Genomic DNA, 23,451 nt, shown 5'->3' with positions numbered 1-23,451 from the left:
CTATATTTTATGGGAAGAGATTCAATAACCATTCCTTTTCCATAAAGCTAGTGATGGAGGACTGTCACTGCTCCATAGACACACACTGCATATGTCAGGATAATAGTAACAGGAAATCAATAGCATCTTTTATATGTGAAGAGACATTCTCTCCATGGACTCCTAATAGCAGCAACTGGGACCAAAGAAGACCTTTACTAAAATTTGGCAGTCAACATTAATCTTGGTGATAGGACAATGGGTAGAATATAACTCTAGATCTTTGGGTTTTTTGTTTTTTTTTAAAGAAAGAACTCTGATCAAAGCTTCACCCTTCATTAAAGCCAAAGAGCCCCTAGATAACACTACATTAACAGTGTAACAATGTCTAACCCTGGCACTCTCCCTGAAAGCCCTGTCCGCATACACTTCCTCTCTGGTTGATGGCTGTAATCATTAGGAGCTAGAATCTTCATCAGGTGGTAATCTGACATCTTGGACAAGCTCCGGAGAATTTATGGGATCTTCTAGTTTTTCCCTCCATTCATCTGAAGTGGAACTTAAGTTAATATTAGCAAAAATACTTTGTGCAGGGGCTATTTTCCAATGAAGAGTGGAGGTGTCTAGTTGCTGAAATAATCTGCTAAACAAGGCCTATTTTCAGACTCCAGATCAAATGCTCTTACCATGTATACAAGACCAGAGCAAATGGTTCGTCACAACTGTCCACTAGTTCAGATGAAAGTTGGCTGGAGGAAGGGCAAAAACTTGTTATCTTTGGCTCTTCAGCAGCAGAAAGTGGATAGTCTCTGCTGAGAAGCCTCTCTGCACAGTAAGTCAGGTCATTAAGACCACAGACTGGCACATACATGAATGCTTTTTTCTGCTTAAGATAAAAGTGAGCCAAATTATGGATTTTCCAGGCATGGGTGCAGAACCCTAGTGTCTCTGAAAACCCTACACCACCCCTCATCAGCATTCCAACATGCCTTTATTCATGATCACGTAGTAGGATGGCATTGTGCCTGCTCTCAAGTCAGTCCATTTCACCTGGGCTTAGATGCCAAGGACTTTGAGAATGGGGCTGATTGCAGAAAGTTCCTCTTCTGTGACAGTACTGGCCCAACATGATGCCTCTCTAAACAGGAGGGCTCCCTTTATCACCTTTCTCATTCTCACTTGGTTCTATCATTCTGCTCACTTCACCCTGAAAACTCCCTGTCCTCATCCACCAAACACTCTTCCTCTTCTTCAGGATCTCTCCTTAAAATCAACCACTTCATACCATCCTCCCCCTTTCTTTCTCATCATCAGTAATCCTCTCCTTCTCCTGACAGGTTTCAGAGTAACAGCCGTGTTAGTCTGTATTCGCAAAAAGAAAAGGAGTACTTGTGGCACCTTAGAGACTAACCAATTTATTTGAGCATGAGCTTTCGTGAGCTATAGCTCACTTCATCAGATGCATACCGTGGAAACTACAGCAGACTTTATATATACACAGAGAATATATATAAAGTCTGCTGCAGTTTCCACGGTATGCATCCGATGAAGTGAGCTATAGCTCACGAAAGCTCATGCTCAAATAAATTGGTTAGTCTCTAAGGTGCCACAAGTACTCCTTTCCTTCTCCTGAATGGCTCTTGTAGGTCATGATGATTTACCTTCATTAGAATTTAATCTCTTTGGGGGCAGGGAACATGTTTCTTTCTATCTGGTAGAAAGTGTCATAGCAATGTATGGCTCTAGATTAATAATGATGATGATGATATCTGTTCTTTATAAGTGGGTCATGCCTAATCCATTGAAACATACTGGCATGTACCAGCATGTAGAAAGAATCTGAAGAGTGAAGGCACTGAAGACATCAATGTTCCATGGCCTTTAGAAAACTGTTGGAGCTGCAGCAGAAAACTAGTAAGGCTACTTATAATATGGAATCGGAAATTAATCTCCTAAACTAGGAAGGCTTGGGAGAGGCAATGTGAGGGGTATGCTATGACTGAGAAGAGTAAGGATCTACTCAGCCAGGAGTTGATTCCAGAGTTGTATTTCACTTGCTATAGCTGATGGCATCACTAACAAATCACATAGAACAGGGAGCTGCTTAAACACTATATCCTGAACTGAAGTTTTGGAAGGTCAGTAGAAAGGAAACATCAAATATCTTTTTTTAAAATGTATTCATTTGTAGTTTGCAAGTCTAGTCATTTTTCCTGATATTAATTTTGGCTCTTGAACAGCTTTTTGTATTCATTTATTTAGAAAGCATCTGAATTCACCCCTTAAGCCATCGAGATCCTGTGTTCATGCATATAAAGAACGAAGGAAAAGTGTAAATAGATCTGACCCAAGATGGGATGGCCTTCAGAATTTCCCATGAGATATCTGTCAATCTGTTGAATGCAAAACAATTTCCTACAGTGGAAAGGGTCAGCTGTGTAATTAGTGAGAGTGTCTTTTAGCAACATGTTGGAAAGATCTGAGAGAGAGAGAGAACTCTCAGTAACTTTCTGTCACTAACATCCCTAAGGATCATGTGATTCCCCAGCCACGTTAGAAAAAAAGCATGACTGTTACTATCAGTATAGGACAAAACTCTCTGGGAAATAGGGTGCTGCAATGGCAATTCAAAACCTCAGAACTTTAGTCACTATTTTTGTGTTTTAGCACAGACCAAGTCACTCTAAAATCATACGGAAAAAATGAATCTAGTAGGTGTGCTGAGTCAGGAGACGTGTATTGCTAAATAGTTGGATGACTCCTCTGTAGTGAGGGGAAATGAATTAATTCTTACTGGATTTTCCTGAAAATGTGCCTTCATGGAAAGCTTGCTCTGAATTGAGGAACTTATTTGATTTCAGAGGGGCTTGTCTACACTACCTGCCGGATTGGCAGGCAGTGATCGATCCAGTGGGGGTCAATTTATCGTGTCTAATATCGACACAATAAATTGACTGCTGAGCGCTCTCCTATTGACTCTGGTACTCCACCAGAACAAGGAGCGCAAGCAGAGTTGATGGGGGAGCGTCAGTGGTGAAGACACCGTGGTAAGTAGATCTAAGTATATCAACTTCAGCTACGCTATTCACGTAGCTGAAGTTGCGTATCTCAGATCGACCCCGCGTGGTAGTGTAGATTCCTTCATCAACTGCATTGGGACCAGAAAAGTTGACTTAAGACTGAACATACCTTTTAATTGTTTTCAAGTAAGGCTTCCATGATGGTAAGTCCAAAACAAAGTGGCTGAACTTTGGTGTCGGAAACCATGGCTTCATCTTCACATGAAATCATACTTTTATTAAGTTTTCTTTTAGCACCTGTCTATCTTACAGGGCAGAGCTCTCATTCTAATATAACATAAGAAATCAAGGGACCAGTTATAGGGCACTATGCAGCCTAAAGGGAAGAAAAGCCCCTATTTTGCTTCATGGTATCCTTGTCAAAGCAACAACACATAGAGAAAACAAAATCTTCCTGTCATTAAGTTTTACAGCAAGTCACAATTTGGTGTAGAGCCCAGGGAGTTGTTCTGTTTGAATTTCATAGGCCACTATACATTGTGACATGAATTTTTCTGTACAGTTCAATATTTTGATGGGACTGCATGGGTGCCCTCTGGTGGTTAATTTGCCACCCAAACAGTCGGTTTGTTGTTTTGGAGACCAAACACTGTGCATGCAGATTTCTGCTCTCAGCTTCCTAATGTAAATCCAGTGTAACTGTTGATTTGAATAGAATTACTCTGGATTTTCCCTGCTGCAACTAAGAACAGGATTTGGCCCTCAAATAACTCACCCATTCCTAACTTTTCTGTTGCTGTGGATCTCACTTTCCTTTATATTGCAATTATTCTTTTCCGCACCTTGGTATTCTGTACTGATTGATCAAAGACTTTGATTAGTAATATTATTTCATCAGTACACCAAGATCTCTCTCAAACAATTCTTGTAAATTACACATCAGCAGTAGTTTTTGTGAAATAGAGCTTACTTTTGTTTAGAAAAGTCCTTTCAGACTCATCATGTAGTTAACCTAATGGAGAAACAATTGTCCTCTCATCAATGCATACAGCCAACTGTATCAGGAGTGATGCTGACAAGCGACACTAAACATTCCCTTTATCTTGCATGTATCAAAGAGCCCTCTGGTGCTGCTGTCTATCCAGGTATGTATACAGCTCCCCTCACCTTCGAATGTGACAGCCATATGGGACAGAGGTAGGACTGGGTAATTTTCCTCTTTTCATTCTAAACTAATTTTCCAACATGTTCTGTGTCTAGGGAGCTAAAGACAGTCAGATAACGTTGTCAGGCCACCTATAACACAGATCATGCATAGGACAACTATGGCTGTTCTTCCTCCTTTTCTTCTCTCATCTAAAAACTACTTTCAGAGTAACAGCCGTGTTAGTCTGTATTCGCAGAAAGAAAAGGAGTACTTGTGGCACCTTAGAGACTAACGAATTTATTTGAGCATGAGCTTTCGTGAGCTACAGCTCACTTCATCAGATGCATACCGTGGAAACTGTTTCCACGGTATGCATCTGATGAAGTGAGCTGTAGCTCACGAAAGCTCATGCTCAAATAAATTCGTTAGTCTCTAAGGTGCCACAAGTACTCCTTTTCTTTCTAAAAACTACTGATTTCTAAGAGCTGTGGACCGAGCACCCAAATGAGTTGTGCTCTGCTGGCTTTCACCCCTCCTGGTTTTAACTCTGCTCTCTTTTGCTTCTTACATCATATCCACTATCTGCATGTTTCTCTACCTGCTGGCATTTTTGGTTACTTTGCTGGTAGACAATGATAACAGGAAACAACTACCTCAACTGAGAAGTGACCAGAAGGGATAAATACACGGAGTTCGAACACTTTTTAAAAACAAAATACCACATCAAAAAATAAATGAGTGAAGTTGTCATCTCAGGAAAATGCACAGTTTAAAACTACCTTCGAAGTTGTGTTATTTTTGTCTTGCTGCGTATTTTAGTGGGACAAAATAAGCTGCTGAGTAAAACCACCACTGGGACTTGCTCCCTAATCCAACAGGGAGAGAGGTGGATTCCTTCCCATAGGCATATTTGGTTCTATAGTAAAATGAAACCCAACCTCTCTCTTTCTCTTCAGGTTTTTATACTACATCCTCAGCATGATATCTGAGCACCTGCTGTTACAGGTGAACATCTCTCTATTGCTCTAAAGAGGAGATTACCGAGTGACTTAAATGCACCTACACCCTTAAGTTAGAGACACATGTAATAGTAATAGACTGGCATTGGGCCTTTTGACCACTATACATATTTGAAGCTAATGATTTTGAATCACTCTTAAGCAGTTTTTGTAGCCACCCTGTAGTTAGTTTGTTTTTATGTCAGTAAACAACAGGGAGGCAGGTGGAATGGAGACTGAGATACTAATGCTGCAGATTTGCTGGAAGCTTAGAGATTTCCTTGTGAAGATGATTTTTAAATGACCATATTCAGCAAAGTTTTCTGCCCTGTCTCACGGAGTCAGCCTGCTATCCAAGTGTGCAGAAGAAGGGAGAGCAGTCAGAAACTGATAAAAATAGCACTAAATCCCTGTCTTGACTCAATGACAAGAGAATAATAAAAAGATTATAGGTAATTTCTCTTTATGAATTATAGAGAAGGGCTTAGATTCAGCAGTGACACACAAGAGCCTGGACAGATTGCTCAGCTGCCTCTCCCAGTAATGTCACTATCATTCAAAGGGAAACAAATGACCTCCAGGATAAACTGAGTATAGCACAGCAGGGCTGTGAAGCTGTTAAACACAGGGGCAGTTTCCTAAATACCCAGACAGTTTCTATTCTATGAGAGCAAACGGTCTGTGTCATTCTGAATGTGAACAATAAGAATACATTTACTTGTAACTTCTGTTTAAAGATAAGAGTGTGATAATAGATTTCAGACGTTTCAGATTTTGCCATCCTCCCACCATGCTGCTTCTTAGTGAGTTCCTGAGTCAGGTCTGATGGTATCTAAGGGTTAGGATTTGGCGCTCTCGCCACCGCAGCCCGAGTTCGTTTCCCAGTCAGGGAACATGATTGTGGGGGGATAGCTCAGTGGTTTGAACACTGGCCTGCTAAACCCAGGGTTGTGAGTTCAATCCTTGAGGGGGCCATTTAGGGATCTGGGGCAAAAACTGGGCATTGGTCCTGCTTTGAGCAGGGGGTTGGACTAGTCCCTTCCAACCCTGATATTCTATGATTCTGTCTGGCACGTGACATGGACGAGAGAGCAAAGATGGAGCATAAAGCATTTTCAATGTAGAAGCAGCTTGACAGTGGGCAAAGTATTTATTATACTTCAGGGAACCCCAGTCTAAAAATCTGCAAGGGTACAAAAAGGCTCCAGGTACAATAGGGCTAACTGCACTTACTTCCAAGAACAAGAATGAAAGGAGAGCAGTTAAGTCATGGTAAATACTAGATTTCTCAAGGCAGAACACAACTGCATGCTTCTGTGTCCCCAGTCAGCAATAGTCTGGAGTTAATATATTGAGACTCAGTATGTATATAAAATCTTGCACTTTTCATTTTGCAGATGCTTCACAGACATTTGCTAATTACACCTCACAATATCACTGTGAGCTGGATAAGTATCATTATCCCCATTCTGCACTTAGAGAAGTGAAGTAACTTGCTAAAGGTCAGAGGAGTCAGTGTCAAAGGCAAGGTTAGAACTTGGAACTAGATTTTTGGTGTGCTACTAACTAGGATATGTCTCTAATAAAAAGCTAGCATCTGTTTTAAAAACATGGATCCTGGTTCAAAGTCTACATCTAATTGCTTACATACACCGAAATTATCCTGTCCCAGCATGAAGTGTGTGAATATTTGAGTTCTTGTCCTTACTTTGGTTGTTCCAAAATCCTATAAGGGACTATAATCTACCTTAGACATCACATAAACCAAAAGACTTGAGATCTGCTTCAAGGAGGGCAAAGATGACTTTCCACACTTTCTCTTAAGAAGGACTGAAGTGAAAAGAAATTGATTTCTCCAACCTGCAAGGAAGTGGCTAGAGTTTTCCAGCAGGTGTAGTACAGACGTGGGGAACAGCAATGGATGTTTGCTGAAGGTTTCTGAGAAACAACATTATAGCAAAATTAGAGACGGTTGGAGAAGTATTAACCAGGTGACTACATCGCTCCAAACTTCTTAACCAGCTTTTCCAGACTCCCTTTTGCAATTGTGTAATTTCCCAGACATGTACATACTTTACATTATATAACAGATGCATTTTAATAATGTTACAAAGGAAGGGCACCCAATTTAAATTAATTAGATTTTGCAATAGAAGTGTGAGGCATACATATACATGACAATTACCCTTCCAAATACAGGACTGTAGGTATGTAACCCGACCTGAAGCAATTAAATGAGGAAACAAAAGGCGGATGGTGCCTGATCCTCTAGGAAAAGGTGTTTATGAAATACCACGGCCAGAAGGACCTTCTGCCACCTGTGGAGGAGAAACCCAGCAAAAGTCCTCAGGCTTGGAGGAAGGAGCCGGGCACCCGCAGCAAGGCAGAGCCCAGTAACCCGACCCGGGGATGAATGACCAGGCTCGGCCTGGTGGGGGTCACGGATTCTCCATTTACCTCTCGGGGGAGCAGGGGACACAGTCGCTTTTCCTTCCCTCGGGGGCTGCGCCCTGCGGAGAGACAGGATGAAAGCAGGGCCGGGGGAGGGGGGGGGAGGAGGACAGGGTCCCGGGGGGGGGGCAGAAGAGTCCAGGGGGCGGGGTCCGGGAGGCCCAAAGAGGCAGGGCCCGGGGAGGGGGGGAAGGGCAGAGACCCTGGGGGGCCAGAGGGGTCCCACAGGCGGGGTCCCGGGGGGGAGCAGAGGGGTCCAGTGGGCAGGGTCCGGGGTGGGGCCAGGGTGGGCCTGCTTGGCTGGGGGAGGGGCGGATCCCTGGGGGGCCAGAGGGGTCCCACGGGCGGGGTCCCGGGGGGGCCAGAGGGGTCCAGGGGCAGGGTCCGGGAGGCCCAAAGAGGCGGGGCCCGGGGGGAAAGGGCGGGGTGCCAGGGGGGGCAGAGGGGTCCAGGGGGCGGGGTCCGGGAGGCCCAAAGAGGCGGGGCCCGGGGGGAAAGGGCGGGGTCCCAGGGGGGGCAGAGGGGTCCAGGGGGCGGGGTCCGGGAGGCCCAAAGAGGCGGGGCCCGGGGAGGGGGGGAAGGGCGGGGTCCCGGGGGGGGGGGGCAGAGGGGTCCAGGGGGTGGGGTCCAGGGAGGGGCCAGGGGGGGCCCGCTCGGCTGGGGGAGGGGCGGAGTCCCTGGGGGGCCAGAGGGGTCCCACGGGCGGGGTCCCGGAGGGGGGCCAGAGGGGTCCCACGGGCGGGGTCCCGGAGGGGGGCCAGAGGGGTCCGGGAGGCCCAAAGACGCAGGGCCCGGGGGGGGGGGGGGCAGAGGGGTCCAGGGGGTGGGGTCCGGGGAGGGGCCAGGGGGGGCCCGCTCGGCTGGGGGAGGGGCGGAGTCCCTGGGGGGCCAGAGGGGTCCCACGGGCGGGGTCCCGGAGGGGGGCCAGAGGGGTCCGGGAGGCCCAAAGACGCAGGGCCCGGGGCGGGGGGCAGAGGGGTCCAGGGGGCAGGGTCCCGGGGGGAGGACCAAAGGGGCGGGGTCCGGGGAGGGGCAGTCCCTGGGGCACGGACCTCACGGGCGGTGTCACGGGACTCAGGCGATGCGGCCCCGCCCCCTTCCCAGCCTCCTCCCGCCCAACTCCAGAGTTGCGAGTGGACGTAACGGTGCGCATGCGCACTAGAGAAGAGCCCATTCGCTCCTTTCACCCGCGCGCCGTCTTCTTGACATCTGCCCCACGTGATCTCTGCCGCCCGCCGGCCGCTGTGCTCCCCGCCGCGCATGTGCTTGTGCGCCGACTCCGCGCCCGCTCGGTGCGCGATACGCGTGCGCACTGCCTCCCGATGCCCCTCCGCTCCGCCGGGGGCGCTGTGGCGGTGGCGCGACCTCCTCTGCCGGCTCTCTTCCGCCCCTAGTCCCGCCCCGGCGCGGGGTGAGAGGTCGGCAAGATGGCGGCGGCCTTGGGGGAGGAGGTGCCGGAGAACGAGGACTATTACTCGCTGCTGAACGTGCGGCGGGAGGTGAGGGCGGCGGGCTGCGCGGGCCGGGGCGCAGCGGCACTGGTGGGGGGCGCCGGGCCGAGGGAGAGGCCTGGGGCCGGGACTATGACCCCGGTGCCCGGGCGGCCCCCCCTCTCCGGCGGCTCGTGCGGGCCCGCCAGCGGGGCGGCGGAGGTCGTGCCTGCCCTTGCCCCAGGCCCCCCCCGGGGCGTCTGCTGGCGCGGGCGAGGGGAGGACGCGCGGGGGCGGGACCCGAGAGCCGCCCTTCTCTGGCGCTCGGTCCGGGGCAGGCCGGGGCCTGGAGCGAGCGCCCGGGCTCCACCCCGCTCCCCGCGAGGGCCAGCCGTTCCAAGGCGGGGCGGGCCCGGCGGGCCCAGCGAGCCCGGCCCGCGCTGGCCAGAGGCCGCCCCGGCCAGTGCTAGGGCGGGCAGCGGCCTCGGACCCGCAGTGCTGACTGAGTGCGGCGTGGTCCGGGTCGGAGGCTCCCCCGGCCCCGGGGAAGCTGTTCCGGGGTTAGCGCGCCTCCCTGGCCTCTCCAGTCCGAGTTTGTCCCGGGCATGGCTGCGCGGGAAACTGCCGAGCGCCGGCCCGGTAACCCGCCCCCGTGCGGGGAGCGGCTCCCCGCGCTCAGAGCCTGTCTACACTGGCGCTGTAAAGCGACTTTCCGCACTCAGGGCGGTGGTTTTCCACACCCCTGCGGCAGCAGGTGAGAGCGCTATAAAATGTAAGTGTAGCCAAGCCCTAGGTTCAGCTTTCAGCCATTGTTCCCTTGTACCTTTCTCCGCTAGATTGAAGAGCTCCTCATTAAATATTTGTTCCCCCTGTGGTGATTTACAGATTAATCAAATCACCCCTTAACCTTCTCTTTGTCAAGCTAAATCAATGGTTCTCAACTTTTCCAGATTACTGTACCCCTGTCAGGAGTCTGAGTTGTCTTGTGTACCCCCTGTTTCACCCCACTTAAAAAAACTACTCGCTTACAAAACCAGACATAAAAGTGCAAAAGTGTCACAGCACATTATTACTGAAAAATTGCTTGCTTTCTCATTTTTATCATATAGTTATAAAATAAATCAATTGAAATATAAATCTTGTACTTTTCAGTGTATAGTATATACAGCAATATAAGCAAGTCATTGTCTGTTTGAAATTTTAATTTGTACTGAATTCTCTAGTGCTTTTTTATGTGTCCTGTTGTAAAACTAGGTGAATATCTAGATACACTGATGTACGTACCCCCTAGCAGACCTCTGTGTACCCCTGGTTGAGAACCACTGGGTTAAATAGATGGAGCTCCTTGAATCTATCACATATGCATGTCTTCTAATCCTTTAATCATTCTGGTGGCTATTCTCTGAACCCTCTCCAGTTTATCAACATCTTTCTTGAATTGTGAGCATCAGAACTGGACACAGTAGTCTAGCTGTGGCTGCACCTGTTCCCAGTACAGAGGTAAAATAATCTCTTCTCCTATTGTAGATTCCTCTGTTTATGCATCCCATGATCACATTAGCTCTTTGGCCATAGAGTCGCATTGAGAGCTCATGTTCAGCTCATCCACCATGACCCCCAAATCTTTTTCAGTGTCACTGCTTTCCAGGATAGAGTCCCCCATTCTCTAAGTATGGTCTACATTCTTTGCTCCCAGATGTATATATTTACATTAAACCATTAAAATGCATATTTCCCTGCGCCCAGCTTACCACTCATTGCACCCAGTTTATCAAGGGATCTAGATCACTCTGAATCAGTGACCTGTCCATTTACCCTTCCCCGAATTTTTGGGATCTGCAAACTTTATCAGGGATGATTTTATATTGTCTTTCAGGTCATTGAAAAAAGAGGTTACGTAGCATAGGGTCAAGAACCGATCCCTGTGGGACTTCACTGGAAACAGACCCACTCAATGATGATTCCCCATTTACAAGTTATACTTTGAGACCTATCAGTTAACCAGTTTTTAGTATGTTTAATGAGTGTTATGTTAATTTTATACTGTTCTAGTTTTTTAATCAAAATATGCAGTGTGAAGTCAAACACCTTACAGAATTCTATTACATCAACAGTATTACTTTTATCAATCAAACTTGTAATTTCATTAAAAAAAGATATCAAGACAGGACAGGATCTGTTTTACATAAATCCATTGTTGATTTGCATTAATTTCATTACCCTCCTTTAATTATTTATTAATCAAGTCCTTCATCTGCCATTCCATTGCCTGGTATTAGTGTCAGGCTGCCAGGCTTTTAATTCCCGGGTCATCCCTTTTACCATTTTTAAAAATTGGCACGACCTTAGCTTTCTTTCAGTATTCTGGAACTTCCCTAGTGCTACAAGACTTATTGAAAAACAACATTAATGGTCCAGCAAGCTCCTCAGCCAAGTCTTGTAAAATTCTTGGAGGCAAGTTATCTCGATGTGCTGATTTAATGATGTCTAACCTTAGTAACTGCTGGTCAACATTCTCTAGAGCAGTGGTCACCAACCTGTAGATCCTGGGGACTCTCCCGGTCAATCGCGATCTCCGGCTGCGGCAGTGTAGCGGGCTGCCACTAAGGCAGGCTCCCTGCCTGCCATGACCCCAGGCCACTCACAGAAGCGGACGGCATGTCCCCGCAGCCCTGAGGTCTCCATGTGCTGCTAATGCCTGCAGGCACTGCCCCCGCAGCTCCCATTGGCCGGGAATGGGGGACTCTGACCAAATGGGAGCTTTGGGGGTGGTGCCTGCAGAGAGGGGCAGCGCGCAGAGCCACGTGTCCTCCCCCACAGGGGTGCGTTGGCCCCTTCCACGAGTGGCGTGGGGCCGCGGCAGGCAGGGTGTCTGCCTTAGACTCGCTGCACCACTGACAGGGAGCTGCCTGAGGTAAGTGCCGCCCGCTGGGAGGCCACACTCCAACACTGAGCCCCCTCCCAGAGCCAGCACCCCATATCCCCTCCTGTACCCCAAACTCTCTCCTGCATCCCAAGCTCCTGCCCCAGCCCTGACCCCCCTCCCAGAGCCAGCACGCCCTCCTGTACCCCAACACTCTCCCCAGCCTAGAGCCCTCTTCTGCCCCCAAACACCCTCCCAGAGCTTGCACCTCTCACCTCCTCCTGCACACCATCCCCCTGCCCCAGGCTTAGCCAAGAGCCCCCTTCCACACTGCGAATCCCTCGGCCCCAGCCCAGAGCCTGCACCCGCTCCCGAGCCCCAGCCTGGTGAAAGTGAGTAAGGGTGGGGGACAGTGAACAAGGGGGAGGGGGGGATGGAAGGGGGGCTTTGGGGAAGGCAGGGCCTCGGGGAACAGGTGTGGTAGATCCGGGGTTGTGCTTAAATTCAAAAAGTGACGTGGGGCATAAAAGGGTTGGAGACTACTGCTCTAGAGTTATGGAATATGAAGAGTGTTATCACCATATGATGAGACTGCATCATTTCTTTTTTTAATACAGAACAGAAATATTTAGTTAACACTTTTGCCTTTTCTGCATTATTATTGATATTTCTATCACTTCTGTCTAGTAATGGACCGATGCCATTGGTGAGATTCTTTGTTCCTAATATATTTTAAAAACTTCTCCTTATTGTCCTTAACTCTGCTGGCAATAGATTTCTACTTGTGTCCCTTGACTTCCCTTATCAAATTTCTACATTTCTTAACTTCTTGTTTATATTTATTACTATCAACTTCCCATTTCTTACATTTGTTATATATTTTTAAATATTTTACAGCTGCGTTCACTTCCCTTTTAAACCAGGTTTTTTAACCAGCACAGCCTTCTTCCTCAGTTATAGGATTGTGGCTTTCTGGACATCTAGCAAATTCTTAACTGATTCCCAATTATCATTCACATTTTTCTGTTTAAATTCTTCCTCTCAGGTGAACTGGCTCATAATTGTTTTCAGCTTTTTGAAATTGGCCGTATTAAAGCACCAAGTGTGTGTGTGTGATCAGGTCATGATCACTTGTACCTAAGCTACCACTATCTTTTAGTTTTGTGGTCAGTGCCTCATTATCTGTTAGGAGAAGGTCTAATATAGAATTACCCCATGTTGGTTGCAAAACTTGTTAAGTTAGGAAATTGTCATCTATAATATTTAGAAATTCCAAGGATGTTTTTATACTGGAAGCATGAAATCTCCAGCATATGTCATTCAAATTTGAATCCCTGATGATCACAGTTTTTTTTCTCCCTGCACACTGTAGATAGGCGCATAAGGAGCTAGTTATCCTGTTTCCTAGTGTGATTTGGTGGTCTGTAGCAGACACGACTAGTACCCCATCTTGTGCTTTATCTGTTAGGACATTGATCCATAAGCAATTACGATCATTTTCTTCCAAGTTCTCAGTGACACAGACTCCCTCTCCCTGGACTGGTCTCTTCTCTTGCTGCCTACTGTAGGGCCACGATCACCCTGAAGCTGCTGTTGCTGGCCCCTGTCCGAGACTAGGCTAGAGAGATCCCATGTCTGATTTGTGGGGAGGAGGATAGAATCTACTTGGTCTCTGGGTTAATAAGCATTTTCGTTTCCTCCAATGGAAAAACTAGACTGAACTAGATTCTGTTGCATCTAATTCTGTGCTGGGCCCAATGGAAGATTGGGTCAGCTTGTCAGTGGACATCTGGTAAAGGTGCTTTTATGAATTTTAGATCTATCTGCAACCTAGGTGTAACTGTGTGCGGTGCCCAAAAGAAGGCTCTGGAAAGTGCTTTACTGTAAAAAGAAAGTCGTGGTCTTAGAGATATTATGGCACCAGGTGCCCAAGGCCTTTCTCTGAGTAACAGAATGAAACTGTATGTGTCTTAAAACTAAAGATAGCATGTGTGTACAGCATTGTAAGGTGGTATTGCACACTAAATACCAAATAAATCAATTACAACTAATAGGGAAACAAATAATAAGGAAACAAAAAACTAATAAGGAAACAAATATTTTGAGTTTTGCCCAAAAGTATGCAATGTATTATGAACTGCGTGTTGGTTGATTACAGGTCAAGTTTTTTTCTGCAACATGCCTTTTTTATGGGAATTGCATGAATGCATTTCATCTAATTTAATTATCCAATTTGTATGTAAGCTACAAATATGGTGAATCTCAATTGTATCCTTCTGTGCTAAGCAGCTGTTTCTGCAGCAGCTCTAATAGCTTGTAAGAACTAATACTACCTACTCCCAGCAAAGTTCAAACAACAAACTAGGTTTCCTTTCGTAAACAATGGATCAACAAGAACAAGCACAGCTGGAACTGATATTGCATGCTTTGTGCTATAGGTATGTTGCTCTTCTTGTCGCTGTCAGTTTCATAGTTAAATTTCACTTCAAGGTGATTTGAACCCTGGAGTACCCAAAAAAGTCAATTAATGATACTTCTATGGAAACTTCTATTCAAGGAACTTAATTTTAGTAACACTAACTTATGGGGCTCATGAGGTAGAGACTATCCTCATATTAGAGATGTGGGAACTGAAGTACACAAAGGTGAATTGTCTTGCCAGAGGTTACACAACGAATCACTTTCAGAGCTGGAAATAAGACCCGGTAGTCCTGACTCCCCACTCTACTCTAACCACTGAAATCCTGTCACATTTTTATTACAGTCACAGTGTCGTTAGCGTTTCTGATTCTACAGTAGTTTGACAAGATTTTTTGAAAGAAGTGAATAATTAAGTACGTTCTTAAGGACTAAGAGTTGCACCTATGAAACTTTCTTGTTTTAGTTTATTGGTTCATTTAGTAGCAAAGGTGGCCACTCTGTAGTGTGCATAGAAAAGAGATTGTGTTCACTCTGCCTGGGATCTGTTGACTAGTTGTATTGGCAAAAAACAAAGTGCCCAAGATAAATTTTAAATGAGTTCTTAAAAAGAAAAAGCTATACATCACAGAAATTCCTATTTAATTTTGAAACTAAGAATTTAATGTACAGCTCTTGCTGTGATATCAGCAGTTATTTTGCTAAAGAAAGATTGCTAAAAAGTTAGAAGAAAAGAACAAACTCATGTTTGATTGCATTAGTTCGGTTACCACCTTTTGTGTGGTACAGCTGAGTGAAAAATATCTCTTCCTAAATCCTAGGCGTGTTTTGTCATTGAAATCACCATGCTGTTAAGGCATTAAGCATCAGTAGAAGTGCCTCCTTTCTGACTCTTCATTAGCACTGTGGAAAGCTTCCTAAAAACCTCTTACTGTGTAATGTTTACTGGAAACTGCATAGTCTGTATTCAAAAATAAGCTGATGGGAAGGAGAATTTCTTTGTAAAAACATGACACGTCGGGCAAGAATTTTCTTATTGCGGTTATTGGAAATTTTTGTTTATAGCAGTTGTTTAAATCATTCACAGCACTGCCAGCCTCTGCTGACCTGGGAGTTCAGAATGTGAAATTGGACATGCTTTCTATATGGCTCCTCACGTTATGTGTGCCAGGTCCAGCTCTCCATAGTCTGATTGTTTTCCTAGAAGATGAAAATCACAGTTTGTTCCTTACCAATTTTCCTCTTTCTGTTTGGCAGACATTGGTTTGTCTTCTTCCCTCCCTGTGTTTCTAATTAAGCAGAAATCAGTGTTCTGATAAACAGATATCGACATAATCATATATTTCAAATTAACTTCTTTCCTAAAGTTACTGATAACACTGTAGATTATTAAAATAAAAACAAATTATGTAGTGCCCACAAATATATTATTTGCTTTACAAGCATTTGAGACAGGTCCCTGCCTGAGAAAATTACAGTGTAAGGCTCTGATGAGGTGAACACTTAAGTTACTCACATGTACATTTGTAGGATCAGCATTTTATAAACTATGAACAGACCAGAAAGGGAGGCGGAAATGGAATGCAACATAAGATTGTTTTTCCCCATCTGGATTGAAAGTTTTTAAAAATGGTTTTTCCTTCCATGCCCTGTTCATTTTGTTTAGGTGTTTTAAAACACGTGGCTACTCAACTTTTTTTTTTTTTTTTTGATAACCTTTTTCCTCAAACTGCCTCACCCTCCAGTCTCTCCTCCTCTAGGCTTTGTCCCTTTCCCGGGCCAGGAGGTCACCTGATTCCTTTGTTCTCCAACCCCTTTAGCTATCACCTTGCAGGGGGGAAGGGCCCAGGCCATCAGTTGCCAGGAGACAGAGTGTGGGCCATTTATGTACCCTGGCCCTTTGCTCTGCAACAATCACACCCCCTTATCCCACCACCTAGAGACTTAAGAAATACATAGGGGAAACTGAGGCACCCCTACAGTATTTAGAGAAAACATTAAGAACAGTCCCACTTCATCACAGACCCATTCTTACAACTTTCAGCTCTCTAGTTGTTGCCTCTCTTGGGTGGAGACACACATCTCCCTCTCTCCTGACTGGGTATTTCCAGACTGCATAGATCTCTACCTACACTGTGAATTCCTCAGAAAAGTCAGACTGCCTAAGCAACCCTGCTTTATTTATCTTCTTGGAGACAGGAAACAGTGTAATTCCTATAGTTAAGTTACTACACCTCTTTCTAAGCAAGCACATTTATTCTTAAAGTAAAAGCTTTACTGAAAAAACATTAAAAAAATAAAAGAACCTACATGCATGCAGATAAGTTTACCAGAGGTCACCCCCTTACTCCAACAAGAGCTCTGGCTGGTGAACAGTCCTTTAAACCCCACCCAGGAGTTTTCCTGTGGTTACCAGTTCATTACATCTTTTGCTCAGCGTAAGTACAACCAGGAAATCTGTTCTTTACTTTATATGGTTTTTGGGTCCTTGATTTGTCCTCATGTGACAGGTGATCAGCAGATAAAAGGTTCCCACCTTGCAAAGCTTCAAAGGCTGAATTTTTGCATAATCGGAGAAGATATATTTGCATTCTGGGAAACCTCTTTAACTAGCAGTTCATTCTTATTTTAGCTGTTTAAAAGAGTCCTTTGAAGCTCATAGTACTTCCCAAAGTTTATATTAGTCATGTCTCTTTGACAAGTTGCACACAAGCCCACAATAACATACAAACATTTGCATTTTTAAGATCAGCTCCTAAGATACTTAAATTTATTTAAATAAAGTTCAGCTTAATTCAGTAAGGTTTGTCCAGGACATTGCCATATTTTTCACAGGCCCTACAAAAACAAGTGCTTTTTGTGCTTGTTAACATGTTCTTCTGTAGTGATTCGTGAAGGATATTATTCCCAGAGCTGTGCAGATGTCATTAGGGACATACAGGCAAAGATGTTTTTCAAGATGAAGTGCTCTATACCAACTTCAGAGCAAAATGTGAACAGCATGGTTTCAACCAAGCCTTCCCTCAATAGACCCATCAAATCTACAATTTTAAAATAAAGGAAAATGTGAACTGATTCATGGAAGGGGAGAAAAAGAGAGGGATCATCTTGTGTTCACTTTAATCAATTTGTGAGGGACTCAAATATTTTGGTGATCAGCGAAGTATAAGGACACAGAGAGAAACAGATGAGCCAATAGGCCTAGAAAGTCCGGTACATGTTTCTGAGAAGGGCCAATATCAAGTGCTTCAGAGAAAGATGTAAGATGGTGTGGGTTTGTGATAGTCCTTAGTTCCTGCGGGAGTTAATTCAACAGTCTCAAACTGGCCTCTGCAGAAGTCCTGTGTCCTGCACAAATGAGCTTTACCTATTGTGTCAAAGGAACATAGTTGACCACATTTTTCATCCCACAGCCTTAAGTAGCACTAGCCCAGGCTGTGAGGTACCTTGTAGATAAGGACCAAAACCTTGAATTTGAGATGATTTTCTATGGGGAGCCAGTGTAGAATCATAGAATATCAGGGTTGGAAGGGACCTCAGGAGGTCATCTAATCCAACCCCCTGCTCAAAGCAGGACCTAATCCCCAACTAAATCATCCCAGCCAGGGCTTTGTCAAGCCTGATCTTAAAAACCTCTAATAAAGGAGATTCCACCACTTCCCTAGGTAACCCATTCCAGTGTTTCACCACCCTCCAAGTGAAAAAGTTTTTCCTACTATTCAACCTAAACCTCCCCCACTGCAACTTGAGACCATTGCTCCTTGTTCTATCATCTGGTACCACTGAGAACCGTCTCGATCCATCCTCTTTGGAACTCCCTTTCAGGTAGTTGAAAGCAGCTATCAAATCCCCCCTCATTCTTCTGTTCTGCAGACTAAACAATCCCAGTCCCCTCAGCCTCTCCTCATAAGTCATGTGCTTCAGCCCCCTAATCATTTTTGTTTCCCTCCACTGGACTCTTTCCAATTTTTCCACATCCTTCTTGTAGTGTGGGGCCCAAAACTGGACACAGTACTCCAGATGAGGCCTCACCAGTGCCGAATAGAGGGGAACGATCACGTCCCTCGATCTGCTGGCAATGCCCCTACTTATACAGCCCAAAATGCCGTTAGTCTTCTTGGCAACGAGGGCACATTGTAGGGAGCAGAGGACAGGTTTGGTGGGCTCATAGTAGCTTCTGTTGTTGAGGAGATGCACTGAAGCATTTTGTACTAATTAGAGTTTCCTAAGTGCTGAATACTTCCTGCCCAGATATATCACGTTGCTGTGGTCCTGCCGAGCAGTGACAAAGGTCACTAGCCAACCGAGGTGATAGCAGCATCTGTGACTAATGCTTTCTGTGTGAAAATATAGTGTCAATGAGGAATCCAAGACTTTTCCTAGACTATGGACCAAATAGACCAATTGCGGATGTCCACCTTCAACCAAAGGAGACTGCACCAAGGCTGCATACTCTTCAAAGGGCTTTCCTCTGCCCACCATCCTCATTTGTTTTGTTCAGGTTTAGCATCAGCCAGCTGTTCTTTATCCATGAGCTGATTTTGTCCAAGCACTGGGCCATGTTAGTGGTGGTAGTGTGGTTGTATGTGGTGAAGGACAGGGTAGAGATGTATATCATCTGGCACTTGAGACCGTGTTGTCTGACCCAAATCGGTGTAGCTGCAAAGCTTCCTGTAAATGGATTGAGAAACTGTTGTATATTGTTCTGGTTCAGCTGGACATGTGCTAAATCTTGGTTACAGTGCTTGGGACAACTGGTACAAAAAAAGATTGAGCCTTACTGCAAGGTGCAGTACGTGCTTTGCAAGCTCAGTGTTCCCATCAGTGATAATTTGCAGTGCCTTTTTGCTTCTTATAAATGGGGCCTTAGAGTTCTGATCAGTTCCTGACATGTCATTTTGTATGAGCACATCAGGACTAAAGGGTTAAGAATATGAAGTAGGGAGCTACATAAATATTTGGGGCCACCAAAGCCTTAAGGGCTTGATTTAGCTACATTAGAAACTCCTCAGTACACACACTATAATTGCAATAATCCTATGTTAGAATGCAGCATGCAGATGAAACTGGACTAGAATGTTATCCAAAGGAATTCATATTGAAAGAGAATATTTTTAATTAATCCTTTTTGAAAATCAAAATGCACACATCTTTCTTGTAGTCAGCTTGGTGATAGTGTAAAACGAATTCTAGAAGGGAAACTCAATTTAGTATGGTGTAGCACCTAATCTGAAAATAATAGATGGCCACTGAACTTCACAGTCCTGATGAGAAGACTAAACCCATTCACTAGCAATTTTCTAGTATATAAACATTTAATCTACAATAGATTTAGACCCTATGAAAATGTAACTGGATGATTGAGACACTAAATGAATCTGTTTAATCCCCAAATAGGGGGATAATGCACCTTAATTTTGCTCAGAGTTTTATTAATAAGAATGTAACTTAAAACATCACTATTAGTGACTTATGTATCTCATTATAATTTCAAATGTTGTCAGTATTTCTGTAGTGGCTTCAAAGGAGTTATCATTCATGAAATATTGAACCAATGACCTTAGCTATTCACTTATGATGAAAGGCCCAATATAACATTTTAGTGAACATGATATTTATGAAAAATGAAACCGCTCATTTCTATTAATCAATAGCACATTAAGCCATTTATCATTAATTTGATTTTAAAAGGTCATAGTGGAACTGGATATTCCACTCCCTTCTCATCTAGTTTCATTTTAATAGCCAAGAGAGCACAAGGGGATGCAGAAGGAAAAATCACTGCTCTTTTGGTACATTTGCTTTCTTGAGCCAGGCAAGTCTAGAAGATCACTCTACTGCTATCTGACTTGGAAATATTCATATGAAACAGAAGAACCTGAAGAAGAGAGAAGTAGCTCTAACGGCTCACAACAATGGTGTCCATCCCATTTTACATATTAAAATGAACACAGTTGTCAGGTAGAGCCTGACTCTTCGTTTTCTCTTGATCACTTCTGACTTGAGAAAGGGGATTAGGTTGAAGCACAAAATGCTGTGACACCTTTGTTTGCGGTAAACAGCTGTGCAAACCTTAGTAATTGAAAGGCATTAAATGTCAGTGGAATTTAGTTAAATAAATGCCTTTAAAGTGTTCTATAAACATGAATTATTTTTCTTTGTGACCCTTTATTCACATGTTAATCTTTGTACCCCTTCAGCATCTTACCTCTTTGATCCTTTGCCATAGTGGAAGGGTGACCACAGTTACTAAAAGGGAACCCAGCTAATGCTTGTGATGCTGTTACATCAATTGCACTCTGAAGCCATCCCTCCCACAGAAAGCCAACCTCCTGTCTCGTGCTACACAGTATGAATAACCTAGTAATTCGGTCTTGCTGTCATAATTTTGGAGAGGCAGGAATGTTTTGATACTCCATTGATTCCTAAAGAGCCATTCAAAATCTGTCTCCACCAAATGTCATTGGAGTGAAGCCAGGCTGTATCTAAACAATCCAGCGTGGATGCAGTAAAGAAGCAAATTTTTCTTCATGTGTTTAGTGGAATATTCTCATTTTGTTTGTCCTTCAAATTGCTACCGGACTAGTCTGTCTGTCTAGAGAGGATTATGTGCCTGTGAGCTAGGGAGTACTGGTCTTGCTACGTGGGAAAGCTACTGTCACAGTTTACAGCAGAGAGATGTTTGTGGAATTTTATGCTTTACTCTCCAACTTTTGTTGCAGAATGTGGAATGTCCACAGTTTTTTTGTTTTGTTTTTGCAAAGTTGATTTGACGTTTTGGAATTAAAATACAGGAGGGGTCTGGTGTGAAACCCTGAGATTTTATAGTCTTTCTTCAGAGTTGGCTGTAGCTATCCCATGCCACACAAAACTGAAATGGGAACATGCTGGCTTGGTCTAATTAAAATAATGTGCACCAAAGGTAATTATTTTGTTACTGGGTCCTGCTTTTACACTCAGGTATGCAAGCTGGTACCGTTGTGACAGCTTGGAAAACATGTCAAATCAAAATTGGTGCTAATATTTTATTATCTCATGTGAAAAGCTGTATTTAAGTAATAAAGTATAATTTCATTTTACTCTGTACTTAGTATAACTAAATATGCTGGAATGTGTCTGATGGATTCCCGTTTCAGGGCTGATTTTGATAATAACGCTTAAACGACATTGTCTGTGCTCTAAATGAATTTTGTTCCTTTTCACAGGCCTCTCAGGAAGAGCTGAAAGCTGCCTATCGCCGACTATGTATGTTGTACCATCCAGACAAGCACAGAGACCCAGAGCTCAAAACACAAGCTGAGCAACTGTTTAACCTTGTTCACCAGGCTTATGAAGGTCAGTGGAAGGCTTAGATTTGCAGAAACTGTCTTCATAGTAGTTGCTGGATTTTTGATGCTTGCATTGTATAGTCTGGAGAGAAAGAGAGATTCCTTTGTGCTCTTTAAAGATGATGGTTAATTTTGCACTTTTGACTTGGTGCTTTGGAAAATCAGTACTTTGTTTTTGAAACTAGTATGTGCCCAATGAATGGAAAATGAGTACATTAGAAGAGCAAGAGTTGCATTTTGAACTGGGATCCAGTTAGGGTCTTATTTTTTATAATCTCTTATTGCAAGTTATTTTTAATGGGTTTTTACCTGTCTAGATTGCCAGCTATGGCTAAATCACAATATAAAACACACATTTTTACCACCTTCTTATTCTGTGCATTACCTCATGTCGGCCAGACCTCCTGAAAGTCAATTGCATGAAAAATCTTTGTGAAAAGTTTATATGAAAGTCACTTGTACAAAAAGTATGCAGTAGATGGGTTTTTGTACATCATACTACAGATTATCACAACATAGAATAATACCTTTGCAATGTGTTCAGTGAATGAGGTAAGGAGTCTTACAATAAGATGTGGAGTCCTTGCCTCATTCATTGTGCAGCTCCACTAAATTTTTCATTGTGCAGTTAACTGTGCAGGATGCTTACCGTGACCCTTCCTTAGCTCTATCGTATATAAATTTAATGAGAAAATGCCATGCAAAATGTGCTGTGCATGCGTGTGTTTGCACATGTCCTAACTTGGTCAAAACCAAATCAATTGTCTCTCTAACAGAAGCACTTCTAATCAGAAAAGTGCTGTTTCCAGGTCAAATGTCAACTTTCGGTCCCTAGCCATCAGAGCTGTTTTTAAATAAATAACTAAATAAGAAGTTGCAAGAATGTTTTTATAATGTAGTAACTAATTTTTTCAATCTCTAGTTTTGTTTAAACTTTTCAAAAAATCTACCTTGAACAGAGACCAGTGCTCGAAAACTTCAAATTGAAAGGCAAATTTAGCTTGTTTCTTTGTAGTGAAGGGTTCTGAGTTTCCATTCCCGGTCACCCACTCTGTGTATCCCAGCATGGGTAGAGAAACATACGCTAGGTCTGCTCATGCTCACATGCTAAACACAGCAGTGTGGCCATGGTAGCATGTATGTACCCAGGGGATCAGGTGACTAGCTCAAGTCACCACCTGTCCAGCCACTGCTACGTTTATAGCACTAGCTCAAGTAGTAGGATGCATCTGCCTACCTGCACTGGGAAGCACAGTCCCAACTGCAGTGCAGATGTATCCTTGAGGTCTTCAATCCTTTTCTTAGTGAGAATTTCCACACATTCAAAGGCCTAGTTAAGGACGACATAGCAAGAGTACTTTGCACGTAACATCTTCCCCTCCAAGGTTCTCCAAGCACTGTACAAACAATGAATTTGACACTCTCTTAGGTAAATAGTGTTGGTATTCCATGCTATTGATGGTGTAACTGAGTGTGCTGGGGTGTCCACCACACACAAGGCCTGAAGGGATGAAGGTGGCTAGGTGCGCAAATTTACTGCCTAGGCTGCACCTAGAGGAGGAGCTAGGGACTAATTAAAAGGATGAATTAAAGCAGAAGCTCAGCTGGGCCGGAACATAGTATAAAGCCCAGTAGCTGGGAGTAGAAGGAGCTGCAGAGAGAGGGGCTGCAGTCACTGTTAGGGTGATACAAGGCAAGGTAGAAAGTCGCACACAGATATTGCAGTAAGGGATAGGACTATGCAGACCTCGCCTGCTTGTCATAGGGTTCTTGGGCTGGGACCCAGTATAGAGGGTGGGCCTGGGTTCCCCTACCAG

The 23,451-nt window shown here is 44.4% G+C and overlaps 2 protein-coding genes across 8 annotated transcripts in view; one reads left to right on the top strand and one right to left on the bottom strand.

The window, feature by feature from the left end:
* The window catches only part of LOC144276832 (uncharacterized), a 29,715-nt gene extending 21,003 nt beyond the window's left edge, over positions 1-8,712 (bottom strand). For 5 of the 6 annotated variants that reach the window (XR_013348344.1, XR_013348347.1, XR_013348345.1 and 2 more), the window contains exons 1-2: positions 8,648-8,712; positions 7,602-7,654 (exon numbers count right to left, since the gene is read on the bottom strand). The gene's annotated coding sequence lies outside the window, so the exon portion shown is untranslated. Of the gene's footprint in view, positions 1-7,089; positions 7,463-7,601; positions 7,655-8,647 lie in introns of those variants that run through there. The other variant, XR_013348350.1, reaches the window with a different exon arrangement.
* Positions 8,713-8,979: 267 nt separating this feature from the next.
* The window catches only part of DNAJC11 (DnaJ heat shock protein family (Hsp40) member C11), a 77,289-nt gene continuing 62,817 nt past the window's right edge, over positions 8,980-23,451 (top strand). The window contains exons 1-3 of one of the 2 annotated variants that reach the window (XM_077837489.1): positions 9,033-9,094; positions 10,443-10,525; positions 21,512-21,641. In XM_077837489.1, the coding sequence (XP_077693615.1) occupies positions 21,554-21,641 (88 nt within the window). In that variant the 5' untranslated portion in view covers positions 9,033-9,094; positions 10,443-10,525; positions 21,512-21,553. Of the gene's footprint in view, positions 9,095-10,442; positions 10,526-21,511; positions 21,642-23,451 lie in introns of both variants that reach the window. The other variant, XM_077837488.1, reaches the window with a different exon arrangement.

The sequence above is a fragment of the Eretmochelys imbricata genome, chromosome 18, assembly GCF_965152235.1.
Source record: "Eretmochelys imbricata isolate rEreImb1 chromosome 18, rEreImb1.hap1, whole genome shotgun sequence".
In the NCBI taxonomy this organism is placed as follows: domain Eukaryota; kingdom Metazoa; phylum Chordata; order Testudines; family Cheloniidae; genus Eretmochelys; species Eretmochelys imbricata.
Note: the sequence above shows the minus strand (reverse complement) of the source record. Positions and strands in the feature narration are given on the sequence as shown.